Source organism: Ylistrum balloti, unplaced genomic scaffold (assembly GCF_031769215.1).
Source record: "Ylistrum balloti isolate Yb309-2 unplaced genomic scaffold, AGI_CSIRO_Ybal_v1 Utg370302, whole genome shotgun sequence".
NCBI lineage: Eukaryota > Metazoa > Mollusca > Bivalvia > Pectinida > Pectinidae > Ylistrum > Ylistrum balloti.
In genome coordinates, this window is record NW_026782226.1 from 129,404 (window position 1) to 149,037 (window position 19,634).

Genomic DNA, 19,634 nt, shown 5'->3' on the forward strand with positions numbered 1-19,634 from the left:
TAAATCTTAAAAAAAAACTGAAACTGAAACAATATAACTAAATCAAACGTTATGACTGCGGTACTCTTAGATTTGAGAATCATTCAGGACTTGTGTTTTCCTTCATCGATATATCTTGTTTTTTATTAGCCCCTCCCCCTCCTTTTTCCTGAATCGGGATACGGTGTATATTTTCAATATATCTGTGCCTGTCTCTCTCCTCGCGGACCAATCGATCATGTTTCTTGAAAGGTAAATGATCTATTAGAAAACCAGTGACCGATATTTTTCTTTTACAGACAAACCCAAAATGCAGTCAATATGCTGTTAACCAGTTTAAACAGTGCGAATATCAAAGCGAATCTCAGGTAAAATGTTCAGTGGTATGCTACTCTATGTGAAAAAACCCATCCTATCCGTCGCTATTGCAAAATTTGCCCTTTCCAAACATGTGTGAAATGGTAATATATTCTATTATGTCCGCTCGTAATTATAAGTGAATTCGAGAGATTTTTCAAGGTTCCACAGTAGGATTTCACGTTTTTCTATACTTAAGGTAACTCAAAGTTTTTGAATGCTGTAAACAGCTTAAAATGACTTAATTAGTATGCTGTATGTTTCGCATACATGGTCTAGTTTACTTAAAAAGGCGACATCCATTCATTTGAAAGATTTCGTTTTTAGATCAATTTTAGTTACATATAATAAACAAAATTGTGTTTTGATTCTCTTTCGTCCATTTTCGTCAAATATAATTTTCTTGTTCATATTTACAGCTTAATAGTACTTCTCCATACGATCTTAATTTAAGTTTGTACTTGTGTTAACCGAAAGGTTATATACCAGTCGACCGCGCATGTCCGGAACAGCCGGAGGTGACGAAATAGTTGATATCATAGCCAAAGAATGGCGGGATAGCGGATTGGACATGGTTCGGGTAACGCCGTATGACGTGCTGATGTCCTACCCAAATCGGACAAACCCTAATACGGTCAGTTGTTAGTATGTCTTACTGAAAATTGTCAGACTGACCGATCGTAATGCTGATTCAGTCACCATTGATAAACAAACATGTTTACCTGTGCTTTAACTAATCTCCCACAGCCAAGAATATACTCGATATCATAGCAACCAGTTGCCATACATGTTGCTGTGATTTTTGAAAAAATATGTAAAATTCTTGTGATGTTTTTGTAGGTGCAGTTGCTCACACAGACCGACGAAGTCCTATTTGAGGCGGCTACATTTGAAGCAGCACTGGACGCTGAGGGTAATAATTCGGAAGTTGTTCCACCATTTAACGCGTTCGCCGTAGCTGGAGTGGCAGAGGTAAGATGGAAAAAAACTTACTATGATGTCATTTAGCATGATTAGAAAATGGTCGGGGTCTGGTATATGGTGGATGTCTTTTGTCTGTTTCGGAACTGTTCCATGTGAATCCGGAATTATTGTTAGTGACACACTTTGAAATTTAGATGTTATTTCATTTCTGGAACGAAAACGCATTGTAAATAAAGCAACATATTCGTTGCACCCCAAAGCCTTTCCTATGCCGCCATCTTTGATTCCTGACGGCACCGTCAGGTGATATTCTCTCTACAGCAAGGCTTATGGTGTATTGTACATACAAGAGGTATACGAGTGACTATTTCTTTAATTTATTTGTAAATATCTATATCAGTATATCTTATATGTAATAAAGGCCTCCCGTCATTTCTAAATATGTAAATCTAAAACCAGGAGGGACATTTCTTTCTCCCACCTCTGCCCATGTAGGATACATATGTCCAATGTGGAACACCCATGGAGGATAAATCTATCCCACATGACTGCACTCGGTGACCTCAGTCGGCTATCACAACTGACTCAAACCGACGAGTGGATGCTTTATTTGCAGACTCCGTAATGCGCGACTGTAACATCACAGTTAACATTAACTATAACAATCCTTGTCCAGTGAACACAAATATACGCTGGAGGATCATCTATGACTCTAATTCTGAATGAACACACGCGTGACACTCACACCATTGCAATTTTTCGCGCGCATAAACAATTGACGTCATTATAAACTGGGAAATCCCCTTTTTGTCCATGACATCGCGGCAAGCCTACCCTACCTTAATAAATGATACGGAGTTAAATGTTGTTCAATACAAGTATTTCCATGTATCTATCGCTAATTAAAATATTTTAATTTCCAAAAAATAAATATTTTTAATGGTTATTCATATTGCGTTTGTAGTCTGTCATTTTGCTCTCGCGGAAGAATGTAGAATTTTGGAAACGTGAATGGTGATATTCATGCGCCATTCAGACACTTGTACCGTGGGATTTTTTTTACGTCGTGGCAGAAATAATGGGGTGGGAGAAAAATAATCAACCCCTACCCTCAGAGGATGTGACAGAGAAATTTCCAACCCTCGGGGTGATTTTTTTGTAGTCTAACCCGAGGCTCTGGAGATTTCTCTATCACACCCTCAGGGTAGGGGAAGATTCTATTATTCCATAATTGCTTTAACCTTTGTCACAACTTAGTTTTTTCTCCTTCACACATCCGTCGTGAAAGAGGATTCAGTTAGAACAAAAATCATTTGTCGCAATATTTGCATACTTTGCGTAAACGTCTGGGCATTGTGTGGGGTTTAATCTTTAACATCTGTCGAATAATGATTTAATGACAAAGCCACAGTGTTGAAAATGTATTTTGCTTTCGGTTTGAATGTATCGATCACTTTTATAACGTTATAATTGACAATTGAAAGGTTAAATTTTATTTTGACTCAATGTCATCATTTCGTTTTCTACGTCTGTACCTTCACGATTGTTCGGTTTATTTGGGGGCTGAAAATGGAGTGCATTGTTTATTAACATAGAGTTATATTGGATCTATGGGTACTGTAGAGAACTTGTTAATTTATTACTTCTTCTGACGTCACAGATGATATTCATTGATGGGCATTAGAAAGCCTTAAAACTTATTTTCATTCACAGAGCATTCCTTCAGCATCATACTAGAGGAATTGCCTGTCTTTTTAACAAACTTTAGATGAAGTTTTGTTTTTAAATTGACCTAATTGACAATGATATTTTTTCACATGACAGGGAGATCTGGTATACGTGAATTATGGCCGTATTGAGGACTTTGTCTACCTTCGAGATAACAAATCTCTCTCTGTGGAAGGCAAGATTGTTATCGCCAGATATGGAAAAATCTTCCGTGGGGATAAGGTACGTGGACCGAGCACCACCTGTATTTTATTGAATGCTTTCCATTCTTCTGCATTTACTCAAACTTTTTGCCAAAGCTTGCGAATCGTTATGTCTATATTTTTTTCCTAAATGTCTAATGCATCCAGTTTGTTTCAATTTCGGTTTTCACATAAAAACAGACCTTCTGAAAATGCTTTCTGTATTTGTTTGTACATATACTACGATATGGCAAATTATTACTCTGTTTGACTCTTTTTTTTATTTCGTGAGATTATGCATAAGCTGCTGGACATATTGTATATGCCCAGTATTAGAATACATCATTAAAAGTGATTTGTGTTAAATATCAGACGAGTTCACGAAAATGTAATGGCAAATGTAGATGATGAAATATGTCTTAAGAAGGAATGGAATACTTAAACATCATAGGAGTCGGATTGAAATTTCAATGATTCACACGGATTAAACGAAATGTGTCGTGGTTTTAACTCAGTGTGTTATTCAGAATTTGTGAAAATGACGCATTCAACTGCACTTAAGATAATGAAACCATTTTTTTCATCTTTGTAGGTGAAAATAGCGCAACAGTTTAATGCGACTGGTATAATAATGTATACTGACCCAGCTGACTTTAACATGGGTAATACAACATATCCTGATAGCTGGTGGCTCCCTGGGACGGGGGTCCAAAGGGGAACTACCGGACCCGACGGGGACATGCTGACCATGTTCTATCCAGCTAAAGGTACTTTCATCATCCACTGTTACTCTCTCATCATAAAGTGATGGACACGTCGTAACATAAACAGAATTGATTTATGAAATAGGACTTAATATTCTAAACATAAACGTTGTACCTCTTTAAGGAATATGGTAAAGTTTGGTTGTAAATAATCTGTCCCTTAAGTTTTGAGTTATCCTATAATTAATAGAAAGCCAATGCCCCCCTGACAAAAAAGTGTGTATATATATATCATGTCCATACTTGCATAAATTCTACGAATAAATCATATTAGATATAAAGTTGTACACATTATATACTGAGGTGCAAAAGTAAGTATATTTGCGAAAAATATATTTTCTTTTTAAAATTGAGAGAAAGGTTGGTATAATTTATAAATATGATATTCCCGACTCAAAATCATATTCTGAAATGAAAACAAACGAAAAACCATCCAAGCGTAAAAACGTTCAACCGAATGTTGCTGTTTTTCTAACATTGCACGTGCAGTGCGCGCTACGGTGTGTATCGTGTTACCTGCGCTTACATCTGTACTAGGGACGTACACCGGCAATTTGCCATTGATAATTGATAAATACAGACATGCCACGACTTACAAAGAAACAAAGAAACAGGGCATTTGGAAGCTCCTAGTCAACGTCAGACAAACGTAACGTAACACGACTGACAATCGTGAAATTGTGGAAAAAGTATAGGATTCAGGAACAATAATAGATCTTCCAAGAAATGGTCGACCGCGTAAAACGTCCGAGGACAGGTACATCAGCCGTTGTCATCTCAGGGATCTTGTATGACGTCACGACGTTATTTTCGGAATAATGTCAGTCCATGGACAATTCATTCGAAGACGGCTGAAATCTTTTTCGTTAAAAGCTCGGTGGCCATATACAAGTTTGGTTTTGTCACAACGTCAATTTCAACACAAACGTGTCTGGAATCGTGTAGTTTTCACAGACGAATCGCGATTTTGTCTCAGCATAAGCGATGGACGCTGTAGAGTATGGCGATGTCGTGGAGAACGTTTTTCGTGATGAAGTCATACCAAACGTCTTGCTACATGATAACTTTGATTCTCACTTATCCTTTATTTTAAAGCTGTCATTTCATTTTTGTATTTTCATTTCTTTTAAGATTATACCTACCGTATTCCCAAAAGTGAGAGCTGGATTGGGAATTCTAAAATTCCTGCACAACCAATAGGATATGGAGACGCTCAGCAATTTTTGGGGTAGGAACAGTTTTATACTTCGTAGTTTTCATCGAGTACTTGTTATCCAATGACGTCAATTGATAAGTTTACAAGCAGGGGAAAGAGTAGGTGTCATCACTAAACATATAAGCTGTGGAGGAAATGACACCAGATAAGTGAAGTAGTGAATACGGGGACATCCTTAGTCAGAGAGGAGGGCTTAAGCAGAATTAAACATTTCAAATATATTTCACTTCCTGAATGTTCATTGCTCATCAAATAATCGTTAGTCATCGCGTTTTAGAAATCGTCAAATTTTTATGAAACGCTTCGTATGCTTTCTTAGACTTGTTTTAATCCTCATTTTACAAAATTGATAATTTCATATGTCTGATGAAAAAAGTTTGGAAATTGAAGAAGTAATTATAGAACCGTACTAAAGTACAGGGATGATGGTCGAGGTCGCATGCTCTGAACTAGGAGACACCAATGGGGATGGTAAAACTAACATGATGGTATATTATTACCAAACAAGGAAGCTGATAATTGGAGAATTGAACATATGATAATGCGCACTACACGATCATAGGAAACGCAAGGTCATTCCAAGATATATTTGTCGTAGTATCGACAACGTTATACACATGTCTGTCGTGTAGATGTGAATGAATTAAAAGGCTGGTATGTGATCCTTACCCACAGAACCTCCTAATATATGTTGTGTTAATGACCTTTGTATATCAGGAACAGTCGTTTTGTCAGGGTAAATCCCCCTCTTTCACCAGGTTATGTACCAAGTGGAGACATTACCACATTGTTTAGAAATAGATATGTCTTCCTGTTTGTGGTCAACAGTTGACCCAGATTTCCTCATATGAAACGAACAATTGATTGTATCCTCATCTTGCTTAACCTGTTAACAGTCAACGTCCTTGTAATAATAAAACTTTGACGGCAACACGTTCTGCAAATCTGGAGGAGTAATATAACCTTGTACTTTTATCATGTCTATATTTAGAGAAGGCTTATGTCAGATACTGTAAATGTTACTTTTGTCGATTTGTCCTCTTTTACGCTATTTTCGAGGTTGAAACAAAATTGCGAAAAAAAAAAAGAAATGTTAACCTTGGAATATCCTTTTTGCTTTAATACAAGAATATATTGCAACCACAAAAATGAACGCATTTTTGCATCCTTTTCATAACGGAATATTTATTATAAAGTTTCATAAATTGTGTCTTCTGAAACATTCATGATCATGTCACTGTTTTCCTGTTGTGTTCTATACGTGGAGTTTAATGTGACATACTTCCTCCTATTATACGCTCTCAACAGTGTTCCGTTGTCTCCTGTCGAGAGTTCACAATTCACAACATTATACGTACTCTTGTGTAACCAGTTATCCTGTTCCCGCTGATGTGCCGGACTTCTTTATCAATAGATGATATAAAACGTGCTGTTATCTGACATGCGATATTTTTATTCATAAGAAAAGTTCAGTTCAGAATATGCACATCTTCTTGACGTTCTTTTAAGATCAGTCAGTTTTGAAGAATACGAAATATATTGAATTATCGGGTTACTGCACCTCCCCGTCCATGTTACTTTGGACTAATTTTAAGCGGAATACTTGTATATACTTCATTTTCATTTAAATTTATCCAGTAGTGGAAGTTGGTTCTATTAATCTCTCTGTTCTAATTAATTCACCGCCCTAACTATATATTTATATGTTTACAAATCTTAGTTTTTCTTATTAGCCTCGTCGTTTTAAAAGCTTTTAGTAGTATGTTTACTGTGAACTATTCGTTGTGTTGAGCGGATAAAAGATTAGACTGTAAAGTTATGTGGCATCCATAAAGTGTTGACCCTTAAAGAGTCCTATGTTTAAGCCAGGATATAAAGTAGCCAACCACCATTTCGTGTGATGCAGTAGTTTGATATCCGTTTTGTTTCTGATCTATAGCGGCATGAAAGGAGAGGAGGTTCCCATGGCATGGAGAGGTAAACTTCCAATAACATATAGGTTCGGACCTGGATTTAGAAACAGTTCCGTGTAAGTATAACAGCTGTTCTATCAGCGATAACTGATACAAAATTTAAACAGTCTTGTTTATATATCAGGTTGGTTTCTATCGTGTTAAACGTACTAAGATATCCATGTCTCACAATGACGCTTTATCGGTTTCACAAATACATTATCTGAAGTCATCCTCTTCAAGGTATTGGTCATTATACCTTAGAATACACCAATTTCTTTACACGGTTCGTTTCGTGTTTCATGGTAAATGAATATGCAATTTTGCCTTCACGCCTCACTGCGTCGACGTACATCAGTTCTTTTCAATATTTTATGGTTTTCCTCCCGGAACACCTGGTCTTGTTCTTTTATGATTTTGAATTAAGATTTTAAGTAATTTCTGATTTTGTTTTCAACAGAAAGGCCCGTCTCACAGTTAATAATTATGAAGAGGTAAAGACAGTGAGGAATGTGATTGGATACATTCGTGGGGAGATCGAACCAGGTACCAGTTCTTACAGTTATATCTTACTTTGGACGATATAACTCCCAATCCAAAGTAGACACACGGTCTTGATGGTATCATCATGTTGTATAAGGATGTGAATGAAAGGATTAACAAGGTTATAGAAATGAATATATGATGGGTTTAAAATCACCATACTTTAATAGCGATTAACAATTTCACTATTGGAAAATACCTATTCATTTTTGTTTGTTTTTTTGACAGATCGTTATGTGATGCTAGGGAACCACCACGATTCCTGGGTGTTCGGGGCAATAGACCCACTCTCAGGATCGGCTGCTCTCACGGAAATCATTCGTGTACTGGGAAACATGCTGAAACAAGGTGTGTTCCTTATTTCACTTATCTATTTATTTGATTACGTCATTACTGATATGATGTTACTTGGTATGACGTTAGATCACGTTCTTTAGTGCTGCATAAGAGAAATGAACTAAACTTTATCTAAGTTTCCGCTTTCAGGAACGCTTGAGATCACAGTCGTATTCATTACACCATCACAAAACAAAGCATAATAAATAAAGAAGACTTCTTTTTCTGTACAAAGAGCATAACCAATTTCAATTTATTACATGTTTGCCAGTGAAATATAGAGAAATATCTCATTGAGAAAAGTGAGAATTTTTTTTTTTTTTTTTTTTTTTTTTTTTTTTTTTTTTGAAAAAAAAACAAACCACTTTCTGTACAAAGAGCATAACCAATTTCAATTTATTACATGTTTGCCAGTGAAATATAGAGAAGTATCTCATTAAGAAAAGTGAGATTTTCCTCTTTTTTGGTAAAAAAAAACACTTTTACACAAATCATCTTATATAATAGACAAATCATAAAGCCCCGTACAAACAATCATGAAAACCGGAAACCTGAAAACGTTGCTTACTAGGACCACGAAATTCAATTCCATGGTAAACTTTTATTTCCATGAAAGTCAACAAACAATGTATCACAAAAGACATTATCAGACATCAAACCCAGCCCCCAACCAATCATTTTGGATATGAAACTAACACGTTAGACATGACAAGAGGATTTGTGTTATCAACAGCGACAGCTGTAGGTCGCCGCCATGTTTCCAGCCGTGTAGTAACTTGTCACAGCTTAAACTCTCTGAACGTTTTTACATTTATTTTTTGTGTTAACATTTTTTTATGATTTGTTAAAAAGCGGACTATATTTTGTGGCTTACTACAAAGTTATAATAAGTGAGTAGTGCCCGCGAAGAGCAGTCTAGAAAGATACTAAAATATTAGACACGCCTGTGAAATAAATTTGTTATTACTGAAAACACTATTTGATATTCTGTATTTATTTATGTTACGAGGATGGAATTTCGAATATGTCCAGATATTCTTCACTAGTCAACAAGCACGTGTTGTATTTCTTATTTCAATACATAATATATCATGTCAACAGGTTGTTTCTGCAACAACATATACTCTAAACTTATCTGTTGAAGGATTAAGACCCCGCAGAACCATAGTGTTTGGGTCCTGGGGAGCGGAGGAGCACGGTCTGATAGGTTCTACAGAATGGGTAGAGGTAAGATTTAGCGGTGTTGATATTCATTAATTCGTCTTAGTGGCCGCTGTCAATCTTGGTCATATTGGTCACTCCACTCGTTTACGCTAAGTTAGGTAGGGATGATACCACGCAGTTGTCTACCGTAGATGGGTCAGAGGTTAAATCCCTCCTTCCCTGTTGAGGTTGTTTTCTGTAAAGTGAGATGGTATGTCCTGTTTTCTGTTTACATACATTCAGTTAACATTTGGTGATGAAACTGATAAAATAAAACTGTTAGTAATGGAGTTTTCAAAACTTGGGTGCTTAACGTATACCCATACACATCTCGAAACGTACCCGTGAGAGAGCATTGCTTTCTTTATATTTCAGGAAGATTGGATATTTTGTATACGGTGATCTGTGCGACTTTTTTATCTCAAACTTGTGGTGCCTTACATCTACCATTTCGTTTTTTACGCTAATATCGTTACTCCGCTTGACATCACTCTTTCGTTATAAGACAATTCAATACTGCGAAAAAAAAGAAACTTGGAATATAGAACACATAAAATCGCTGTTTAGCGACCTAACATAATTCGTATTGTTAAGCAATGTCGTTCTTTCGCTCCTCGGCGCAAATTAACAATAACATGCATATATCTTTTACAGTGTATAGACAAAGTAATTATCGTAATTTCGTTGCGACACATATCAGCAACAATATAAAGAGCCTTTCGTTACATAGGTGTGCTGCCCGAACAAAAACACCAGCCCAGTGAACATTTAATATTTCTTTGTTTGACATTTCAAATTGACCTTTTACCGTTGTTTGAAGTCAGAGTCTGCCGTTCATCTCTAAAATGCCTTTTGCTCTCTGGATGTCTTATATTTCTGTTCATATCTTTTAGCTAATGATGTATTCTGGCTTTTGCTCTATCCATGTAACGTTAATGGCCATACCTTCGTTATGATGACTCACATTATGTCGGAAGGACATCTTACATTCCAATAAGATTATTATCAGTTTGAGGAGTTTTACCTACTCATCTAAACTTCCGATTACTCGCTACTGCACAGGTTCGCGCACGCCATTCTTTATAATCTACGTGGACGATTTATCCAAAAATAACATGTTGTTCACTCGCTGTTTTTTATGAAAGCCGGAACATCGCAAGGTTCTTTTCTTTATCTCTGAATAGAACGAATATATTATGAAGTAAATTTTAAGATGTCAGCAGAATTCAATCGACGAAACGAAGAAAATATATCAACGAGCACGGAAATCATTGTAATTTCGGGTCTTCATGATCCACCGTCAGATGTTGAATAATTTATGTATTATTGAGTTGCTCGTTTTGTGCTTCCATACCATAAGTTCATCATATACACCTGAGGAGCGATTTGATAGAGTCCACGTGGAAGTGTAGGGATAATCTTCAGGTAGATTGTATCACAGGGTCTATAAACAACACTTAAGAGTGATATTTACCTGTAATTCTCTTCCAATTCAAAGTCTTATCAGTGTTTGCTTTTCTATGATTAACGATCGTAAAAATAATCAACCTTTTCAAAAACAAGAAATGTTTCCTGCCATTTACGTTTCAATGTAGTATGTGTATACATTTGTGCTTTATAGCTTATTTTGGAGGACTCTAACTGGAATATTATTTACGTCCAACATTCTGTAGTTTTTATCAAGAAATAAATACGTATTACATGTAAAGAAAATCAAATAAAAGACAATGTGAATATGAAATGTATAGATAATATCAGACACGATTCTATTGTGTTTTGGTCCTTTTTTTCCCAGGAGTACATGAAGGTGCTTTACGAGCGTACCATTGCGTACCTTAACGTGGATTACGCCTGTGACTATCCTTATACTCTTGTGGCAGGTGCCAGTCCTCTACTGCAGGATTCACTGTACCTGTCGGCCAAACAAGTAAGTATATTTGGTAGGTTAGAAATAAGTAAACACCATCTTCCAGGAACTTTATATCTATAGTATCAAACACATTTAACACATTATTTCATACATGTAATGCAGTGAATAGGCATATTTTATCATTAATCATGCTTACGGATCTTACTTGACGATGGACACTGACCGCCATAACTCGGTAGAGGACGGTGCAGTTTAAACTAGAGGGAGGTGTGTTTGTTCGATCCCAGTTAGGGATGGATTGTGTTTCTAATGAAGCAGCGATCCCAAACCGTCCTGTGGTTTTGCAGTTGTATCCTTGATCGAGATAATTTAAGCCAGCTGCTTCGGATGGCACGCGCCGGGCCTCTTGAACGTTGTTCAGGAGAAAATGCCTCAAAATGACTATGGCTGTTTACGGAACGATAAACACAGCAAGCAAATTATATCTATAATTTTTATTTTTCTATGATTATTACATACAGTGATTAAAAAATGGACATCGCAATTAAAAAAATGCAATACCAAATGAGGTCAAGATGGCGATGTCGATCGCTAGATGATAGAAATATGTTTTCGGAAATATTACATTGAACATTCGCATTATAACATGATAACAATGAAAATAAATTACCTGTACTTGTTTGAAAAAAAACCAAGCATGTTGCTAATGTTTTACAGCCAGGAAATCTTCGGTCTGTATTTCTGGCATGTTTTATACAGGTATGTCCGGTACGAAAAAGAAATTCTTCTACGATATTCGTGTCATTTGCGACCCATTCGCTCCCAATTTTCCACTTTTTGACGGTATCAAGAAAAGAATAGATGTACGTTAATCGTCTGTGCTAGCCCAAGGTACAAATCCGTTACACGTTTTACAGTTGTGACAAGCAAAACGCATCAAACATTTTACTTTGTGCACACGTCCTGCATACATCTTCGTGCACATGAACCATACAGTATTTAGCACACAACTGCGATAGGAAAATGGTTGATATATTTTTTTTTTCAATTCGACAGTTTTCGAAATAACATTAGACCGTGAGTCAATTAGTCTATCAAGTGTATAGTTCCCCACATCAGAGAGTGACATGTGGAGTGCCTTGGGCAACATGACGTACCTGTAGACGTGTATATACGTGTATACTTGACAAGTCAGGATACGTACCGGTCAAGTTTCCTGTGTAACAAACACGTCACTTAAAAATTACCTGAGTTTACGTTTTTTGTTTACAGAATAATAGACAAATGAGATGATAATGAAGTGATGAAAATAAATGTCCTCTCCGACGTTATGAGATTTTAGATGATTCATTGCTGAGAAGAAAGAGATGTCCATTAAATGCTTACGTATATAATGCACGCACATGCATATTGAGTGTCTGTTCCATACGACTGGTCGCGTGTGGCACCTTGAAACTATTCAAATTGTACTCATATATATTTGAAAACAAATCATATCACACACTTATCTATAAATTGTTACTAGATCTATATTAACCACGATAGAATCGCACATTTGTACGATAGAACTACACAACGCACGCGCAGACGTGCGATAGGTGAGTACGTCCAGCACACTGTACAACTGCATGTGATGCATTGTAAGGTAGGGTTGCGGTTGATGGCCTGTAAGGAATATTCTGTCATATGCTGTAAGAGTGTAACAAGTATAACTTGTAAAAGATAAAAATTAAACGAGCGAAATAATTCTGTAATAAAGTCTTTTTTCGTGTTAATCATAGAATAAGTTGAAAGTCGTGGAAATCAGTAGTATTCAACAGAAACTTAACGTTATGAAGTTAATGTCTTGCTAGTTTAGTATTTAATACATGTTATGTTTACTGTGAAATGATCTTTATTTTCTTGGCTCGGATTTCGCAGCGTTGCAAAATATATATGCATTTACGTTACCTGAGTACGTGGATAAATCTCTCGAAATCCACCTGTTTTGAAGTACATTGAACATGTCAATTGTCTATGTTTATTTCCTGGACACATGGATTATTGGACGAAGATTAACCACAAATTGAACGAAAATGTGTTATATTATGATATGACTTTGCTTTGAAATAAGTGACCATAACAATTTCATTTTGTTTTGAAAAGGTACCGAATCCCGAAAAGAACAGTCAGTTTAAGACATTGTACGATGCGTGGGTCGATCGATTACCCAACACAGCCGGTACAGAACCAAGGTAGGTAACTCTACAGGTGTTAAACACACTCAATTCATCATGTTTGTTCGCTTTGAAATTTGATTTAAGCAACAATCGACGGAGTAACAAGAGTCCAGTACAATGGATTTATAAAAATGGAGTACATTTGATATGATATTAATCTCAGTCGCATCATACGTGATATGACAATCGAATTACAACAATAGATTGGTACTTAGATAAATACATAAATGAAAAGTTTATCCAAGAGCAATTTGAAAACAAGTTTACCAGCTTTAAAGCACGTTTTTCCTTGCTGTCACGTGTAGAAACAACTTTTACACCTACAATCCATACTCTTTCGATTTCACTATTCAAGCAAAACATTACTGATGTGGGTGTCGAGTCTTGAGATGTTCTTTTCTTCGAGATACTTGTATCTGTGGAAACATAACCGTAATGTTTATTTTAAAAAGCAAAATACTCTTGAAAACAAGCTTGTTGATATCTGTTGACAACTCTAAAACATATATTGTACAAGTATATTTAATGTAAAACAATTTTTCATGAAGTGTTTTTATTATTCATATAATTCAATTTATGCTTCCACACTTTCACGGACATTCTCTACATTTTCCATTTTAGATAAAGTTGAATATTATCGACATACATTTATCTGATAATTTTATCGCCATAAGCCCACATAATCATACAATTAATTGATTAAAAAGATTGCTACTAAAGAGACATCACTTTGGCTTTTCTTACAGCGAAACATGCTTCAATGAAGCTGTGTTTCTGTATTCCTCGCCAAATCATTCGGAAAAAAAAGCTTACAGTATTTGACATTTTGTTTTTACAGTGTTTACTATAGTCTAGGATCTGGGAGCGATATGGCGACATTCTACCAACGGGCAGGCGTCCCTAGTGTCGACATGTGGTTCACCTATGACGATGTTAGTAGTGTAATCTGCAATAACCACTATCAAACCTATTCAAAACTTGCATCAATTTTTTTTCTCAATCAAAACTGCCCTTTTTGTATTCATTTCCTTTCACGCAGAAAGCAAATCTTTATGCACTGTGTTTAGTCTATTTCATCGACTCATTTCTTCACTACTTCTATAGCAAGTTATATTTTTAATCTTTAATATTGGTTTTCCAGGACAGATGGGACATTCTATCTTATCCGACTTACCACTCCGCATACGAAACGTTTGAGATGTTCACTAAATTTATTGATCCCAATTTCAACTACACATTAGCTATGTCACAAATGTGGGCTATCATGGCATGGTAAGTTCTGTAACCACAATGAATGAAAATATTTGATTACCTCACTCTGGCAATAGTGGACAGAGAAAAGATGTTATCCATCTTAATTTTTGCTGTATTTCATTACCTGTTAAAAGGTGTGCGAGTGGTATATATTCACTATAGACCAGATTATCCTGTTTCTAGATAGGACTTAAATATTTTGTTGGTTAACATTTGAAATTATATTTACATTTTTATATTGAGCGTGGACATCGATAGCATTGTTACTTCTTCTCTCCAGGGACCTTTCTAATGTCGAAAAGCTGCCGTTTGATGCTACACGGTATGCTACAGCAATACAGAATTTCGTCGACAGTCTGAAAAAAGATTTTGGCTCTGTATGGCAAGAACAAGATGTCAATATAGGTGAGCAGGGATTACATGTTTTAAAATCATTGTTATTGTTTGGTCAATATACATGTACAACAAGCAATATGTTGTTTCAAGTGAAACCATATTATTTTCTATTAAGATACTCTTAAGGATTTAAATGTCTTTCTCTTGGTTATATCAAAGGATAAAGTTCAGTATGATAACGGTATTAAGAACAGATCCTGAAGCGGTCAAGAAAAATAGTAACTTCTCTCCCGTCTGCTCGTGGTGTCTGTTCATTATTTTCCATTTTTGATGTCCCTTTTGATGGCCATTCTCGCCTCTTTAAAATAAATGAAATGTGAATTACACAAGTGTTCACGGTAGAATATCAAGTATTCTTTGTATTACTCTTGTTTTCTTTCACGAAAAACGAGCACAGCTTAATAAACTCCTTTTACATCTGAACAGAAGCCCTACAGTCTGCTGTGAATAACCTGACTGCAAGCACCAATGCATTTAAAATCAAGATAGACTCTCTTCCTAAAGATGCAAGGTATTTCATAGATTGTAAAAATAGACACACTTGTGAAAATTTCCATTCAATACAGAATTAAAACACGATTTGGAAGAGTAATGAATAATGGCGACAAACAGCATCTTTGAAAATCATCATTATCAAAATGCATCGCTTTCTATAAGTATGCTTCTTTTGATTATATATGTTATCATTGATTGACAGTAGCGTATCAGAAGTGCAAGCCATCAAAGTAGATATATTACCACACGGTAATAGAACTATATGAAATTTCAGATGGATTGGATAAGAATTTTTCTTACGCCAAGTAACTGGACAAATTTATTATGATATGGCATTCTTATCGTTCAGGGTTTTGTGATAAATTTAGGTTTTCACAAAATTTAACCAACCGTAGTAAAAACATAATGTTTAAGTAAAAATATCCTTTTGTGACATAAATCACCTTGATTTATGTGAATTGGATGACTAAGTTTTTCATATCTGTCTAATATTTGCAGTCCATTGACTATCAGAATGCTGAATGATAAAATGATCCAATTCGAGCGAGCATTCATAGACCCAGAGGGACTTCCGGACAGAAGAATATACAAGTATGTCATTACTTCTGTTTGTATATTTCATGACGAAAATGCTTTGGTAGAAACAAAATAGACATGCATGGACGAGAGAGTAACATGAACTGCAGTCTTAAAGCTTCATGTTGCATAGCAGATGTGGCTAGTTACATTTATTTTGGAACCTAGTTTCGTTATCTAATTAATTTCTTTACTGGATAGCATATATCATGATATACCTATGTACGTGCAAATCTGTATTTCATCATTATAGCTAATACCGATTTCTCGAATTTGAAATAACATACAACGAGTACGACCAGTTTCAATATATAAACTTTACGTTACACATTATTACATTTTACCAATATGTAATCGGTCATAACATAACAATATCTTAATTATTAATACTGTTTTTAAGAACGTATTAAATCGTGAGAAATGAAAATAGTAACATACATTGTATGTTCAAATTAAAAACAAACAGAAAATAAAAAAGTATTATATTTTGGATGCACATTTTACATTCTGATAGGAAGAAAGTTAGAAACCGATGGTTGTACTACTGACAGTGATATATGTGAATGTTCTTGTAATTTGATACTTAGCATTCATCTTCAAAAGAAGGAGTGAGTTTAGTTTGTGTTTATCTTTAAAATGATACCAACATTAAAAACATCATCTATAGAATGCATTTTTTGTTTTTGAAGACATGAGAATGAAGTTCAATATTTAATCGTATTTTTTATTGACTAATGAATGCAATTTGAAATTTATGTACCTAACACTTCTTTATGTTTCAGACATGTGATGTTTGCTCCTAGCCTATATGATAGTTACTCCGACAACAGTTTTCCAGGAGTGGTTGATACTATGCATGACATCCAGATAAACAAAAGGGCGGATAAGTGGAATTTGTTAAAACAGCAAGTTTCTGTTGCAACGTACACAATACAATCGGCGGCAAATACACTTGATGATGTAGGGTTATAACATAAGGGTTTTTTACTGTTTATTTTTTAATCAATGTAGATTCAAACTTCATTTTTAGCTTTAATTTTGAATTATATACTTTATAATCTATATAACGTGACTTGAAAAAATATGAAAATATAACAATAAGGATATGTTCAATGGAGCCAAATAATTTATGATTGTATACTTTTAAATATAATGTTAAAATTACGGCGAATATTTCAAAGTTAATGGGCTAGATGTGTTATAATTCATTGTATATATGTATATATGTAGATTAATATCTCCATGTTTTGTTTTTAACATAGAAATATTTTGATTACATATTATCTACACAGCGACTGATTTCGCTAATTCCATTTCTTAAACGACATATTTTTACTTATGCGCGTATACTCGTGGCAGTCTTCTAAATGCATCAATTTTCAAAAATTCTACTAGTCATTTGATGTACATTTTGATTTATGTATCAGTGAAAGTAATTTCACGGTTCTTCATGCTCGTCGAACACTTTGATATTCGTGGAACTTTTGCTGCAGAATAATGCCTGTCCGAATTTTGCCTTATTAAAAGAAAAGATTTATTGTTATGGCAGTAACGACCTTATTGTTGTGTAAAATCGACCAGAATGGGGTTATTGTAGTCACTTGTCCTTGTAATCACATTGACACACGACTGTGATATAATTAATGCAGTTTATATTGGATACGGTATAATGCATTTACTTATTATATTGCATGTTAATACATGAACCATACCATGAATACATATACTTACTGGAATCGACAGAAAGCGAATTTCATCGATTCACATAACAGTCAAATGAATATAAGATTTGTACTTTTTGGTTTTTTGGGGTTTTTTTTTAATGTAAATATTTTAAAATTATTGTATCATTAAGACATACATATTGTATTGATGTATAGATTAATGTAAATCATTTGTTTATAATTCGTAAAGAAAAGTTCATATCTGAGCATAATATAAACTATGTCAACCATATTCGCACTGTACCCTTTGCTAACGAACGAATTTTTATTTGCATATGTTTATTATGCAAAGGGAGCTAACTCAAATGGCTTTGCTGTGCACTTTTATGTATATGAATTTACACTAAAAGACAACAAAGTTTTTTTTTTTTTTTTTTTTTTTTTTTTTTTTTTTTTTTTTTTTTATTTTTTTTTTTTTTTTTTTTTTTTTTTTTTTTTTTTGTTCTCTCTAGGAATTCGTAATAATACGTGTTTATTCATTCCAAAGGTCAAACTGATGTATCTATAGATATGAATAATATATAACTTAAGTTGTCACCAGTTATTCGTTCACATCATTTCGTTTATGTATCAATATATATCAGTAATCAAACGTTGTTCGGCTAATAGGTTATTGGACATGTCATTAGCCGTACATAGACTGTGCCATAATGACACATGAAACATGTTCAGTAATCATCACTTATCATTTTCACGTAGTTTCAGACATCGATGGTGTCGTCGATGAATCGGAATACGTTTACTATTCCGGAACACTTGGTCTTATTGTCCTTGTTTTCTCTTCGACCCCGCACGATATACGATATCTTACATTACGGTACAACTAATTCCAAATCACGAGTCACCTATCGAAACACAAGATTTATGTTTTTTAGTATATAATGATTAGTCTCATTACTTTTTATTGACACATACGTATATCTCTTCACCTTGTCCCATATCAAATCTCGACACATATCAACCCTTGGGACCCCGGCCCCTCGGGCCGATATTAGGGTTTGTGGTTGGAACTGGCCCTTTGATGTGCATGAGATATGATTTATGTATTTAATTAAGTATTTGATGCATGTGATATAAGTATGGCTGTGTTTTATGGATAAATGAACTTGAATGCCAGAAATCTTTGATAATGAAATCCAATTTAAAGAGCGATTAAAATATATAAATGCAAGACCTGTCTTGTGTGGGCCTTTTTATGGAATTGATAGTCAATGTGTATAGATCACTGTTGCATTATCATAATATTACATACATCCGTTTTTCATACCATTAAAACATGAGAGTGATTATAATTAGTGTTTATATTTCAGTTGTTTAAAATTTTTAAAAAATGAAACAAAATGTATTACGTTATTGAGGGGAAAGGTTATTACTGATACTGCCTGATTCAAAAGTCATTAACGGATGTTGAAAAAAACAGATACTGCGTGATCATATCGTCCGGTTACATCATTCGTTAGATCTGAAATCAGCGATTCAGTTTTTCCTATTTAAAGCTTACAACAAGTACGCAACAAATCATTATAGCTGGTATCAAATCATTTCCTTGGCCCGAAAGGTATCTCTCAATGGGTATTGATATTGAAGGAAATATCATGTGATCTTTCGGTGATTCTATACCTGTACGTATGTAACGTTTGACGTTCAATCGGTCTCCGAACCCTGGTTGCTCTAACGTTCGAGGTACAACAAAATAATCTATCAGTCTTAAACTTGCTGTGACTGTTTTTAATTAATCCTAAACCCTAAAATCTTCAAATTAAATTTCACGGTGCTAATATATTTCAGTTGGATCTTAGACGATACAAACTAAACTCAAATTATATCTTCGTGATTTATAAAATATGGCATACAGGGTCAGCGTACCGGAATCCAAAATAAGTCGCGTCTACATTTCAACTTTCAGTGAACCAAGA

General features: G+C 34.8%; 1 protein-coding gene across 1 annotated transcript in view; it reads left to right on the plus strand.

Moving 5' to 3' along the window:
• The window catches only part of LOC132553169 (glutamate carboxypeptidase 2-like), a 55,095-nt gene extending 38,095 nt beyond the window's left edge, over positions 1-17,000 (plus strand). The window contains exons 6-23 of the mRNA XM_060217393.1: positions 279-347; positions 814-970; positions 1,177-1,308; positions 3,085-3,210; positions 3,763-3,937; positions 5,066-5,162; positions 7,090-7,179; positions 7,563-7,648; positions 7,874-7,993; positions 9,126-9,208; positions 10,980-11,111; positions 13,200-13,288; positions 14,112-14,205; positions 14,415-14,545; positions 14,808-14,932; positions 15,350-15,434; positions 15,917-16,009; positions 16,777-17,000. Of these exons, the coding sequence (XP_060073376.1) occupies positions 279-347; positions 814-970; positions 1,177-1,308; positions 3,085-3,210; positions 3,763-3,937; positions 5,066-5,162; positions 7,090-7,179; positions 7,563-7,648; positions 7,874-7,993; positions 9,126-9,208; positions 10,980-11,111; positions 13,200-13,288; positions 14,112-14,205; positions 14,415-14,545; positions 14,808-14,932; positions 15,350-15,434; positions 15,917-16,009; positions 16,777-16,966 (2,074 nt within the window). The 3' untranslated portion in view covers positions 16,967-17,000. The remainder of the gene's footprint in view (positions 1-278; positions 348-813; positions 971-1,176; positions 1,309-3,084; positions 3,211-3,762; positions 3,938-5,065; positions 5,163-7,089; positions 7,180-7,562; positions 7,649-7,873; positions 7,994-9,125; positions 9,209-10,979; positions 11,112-13,199; positions 13,289-14,111; positions 14,206-14,414; positions 14,546-14,807; positions 14,933-15,349; positions 15,435-15,916; positions 16,010-16,776) is intronic.
• The last annotated feature ends 2,634 nt before the right edge of the window (positions 17,001-19,634 follow it).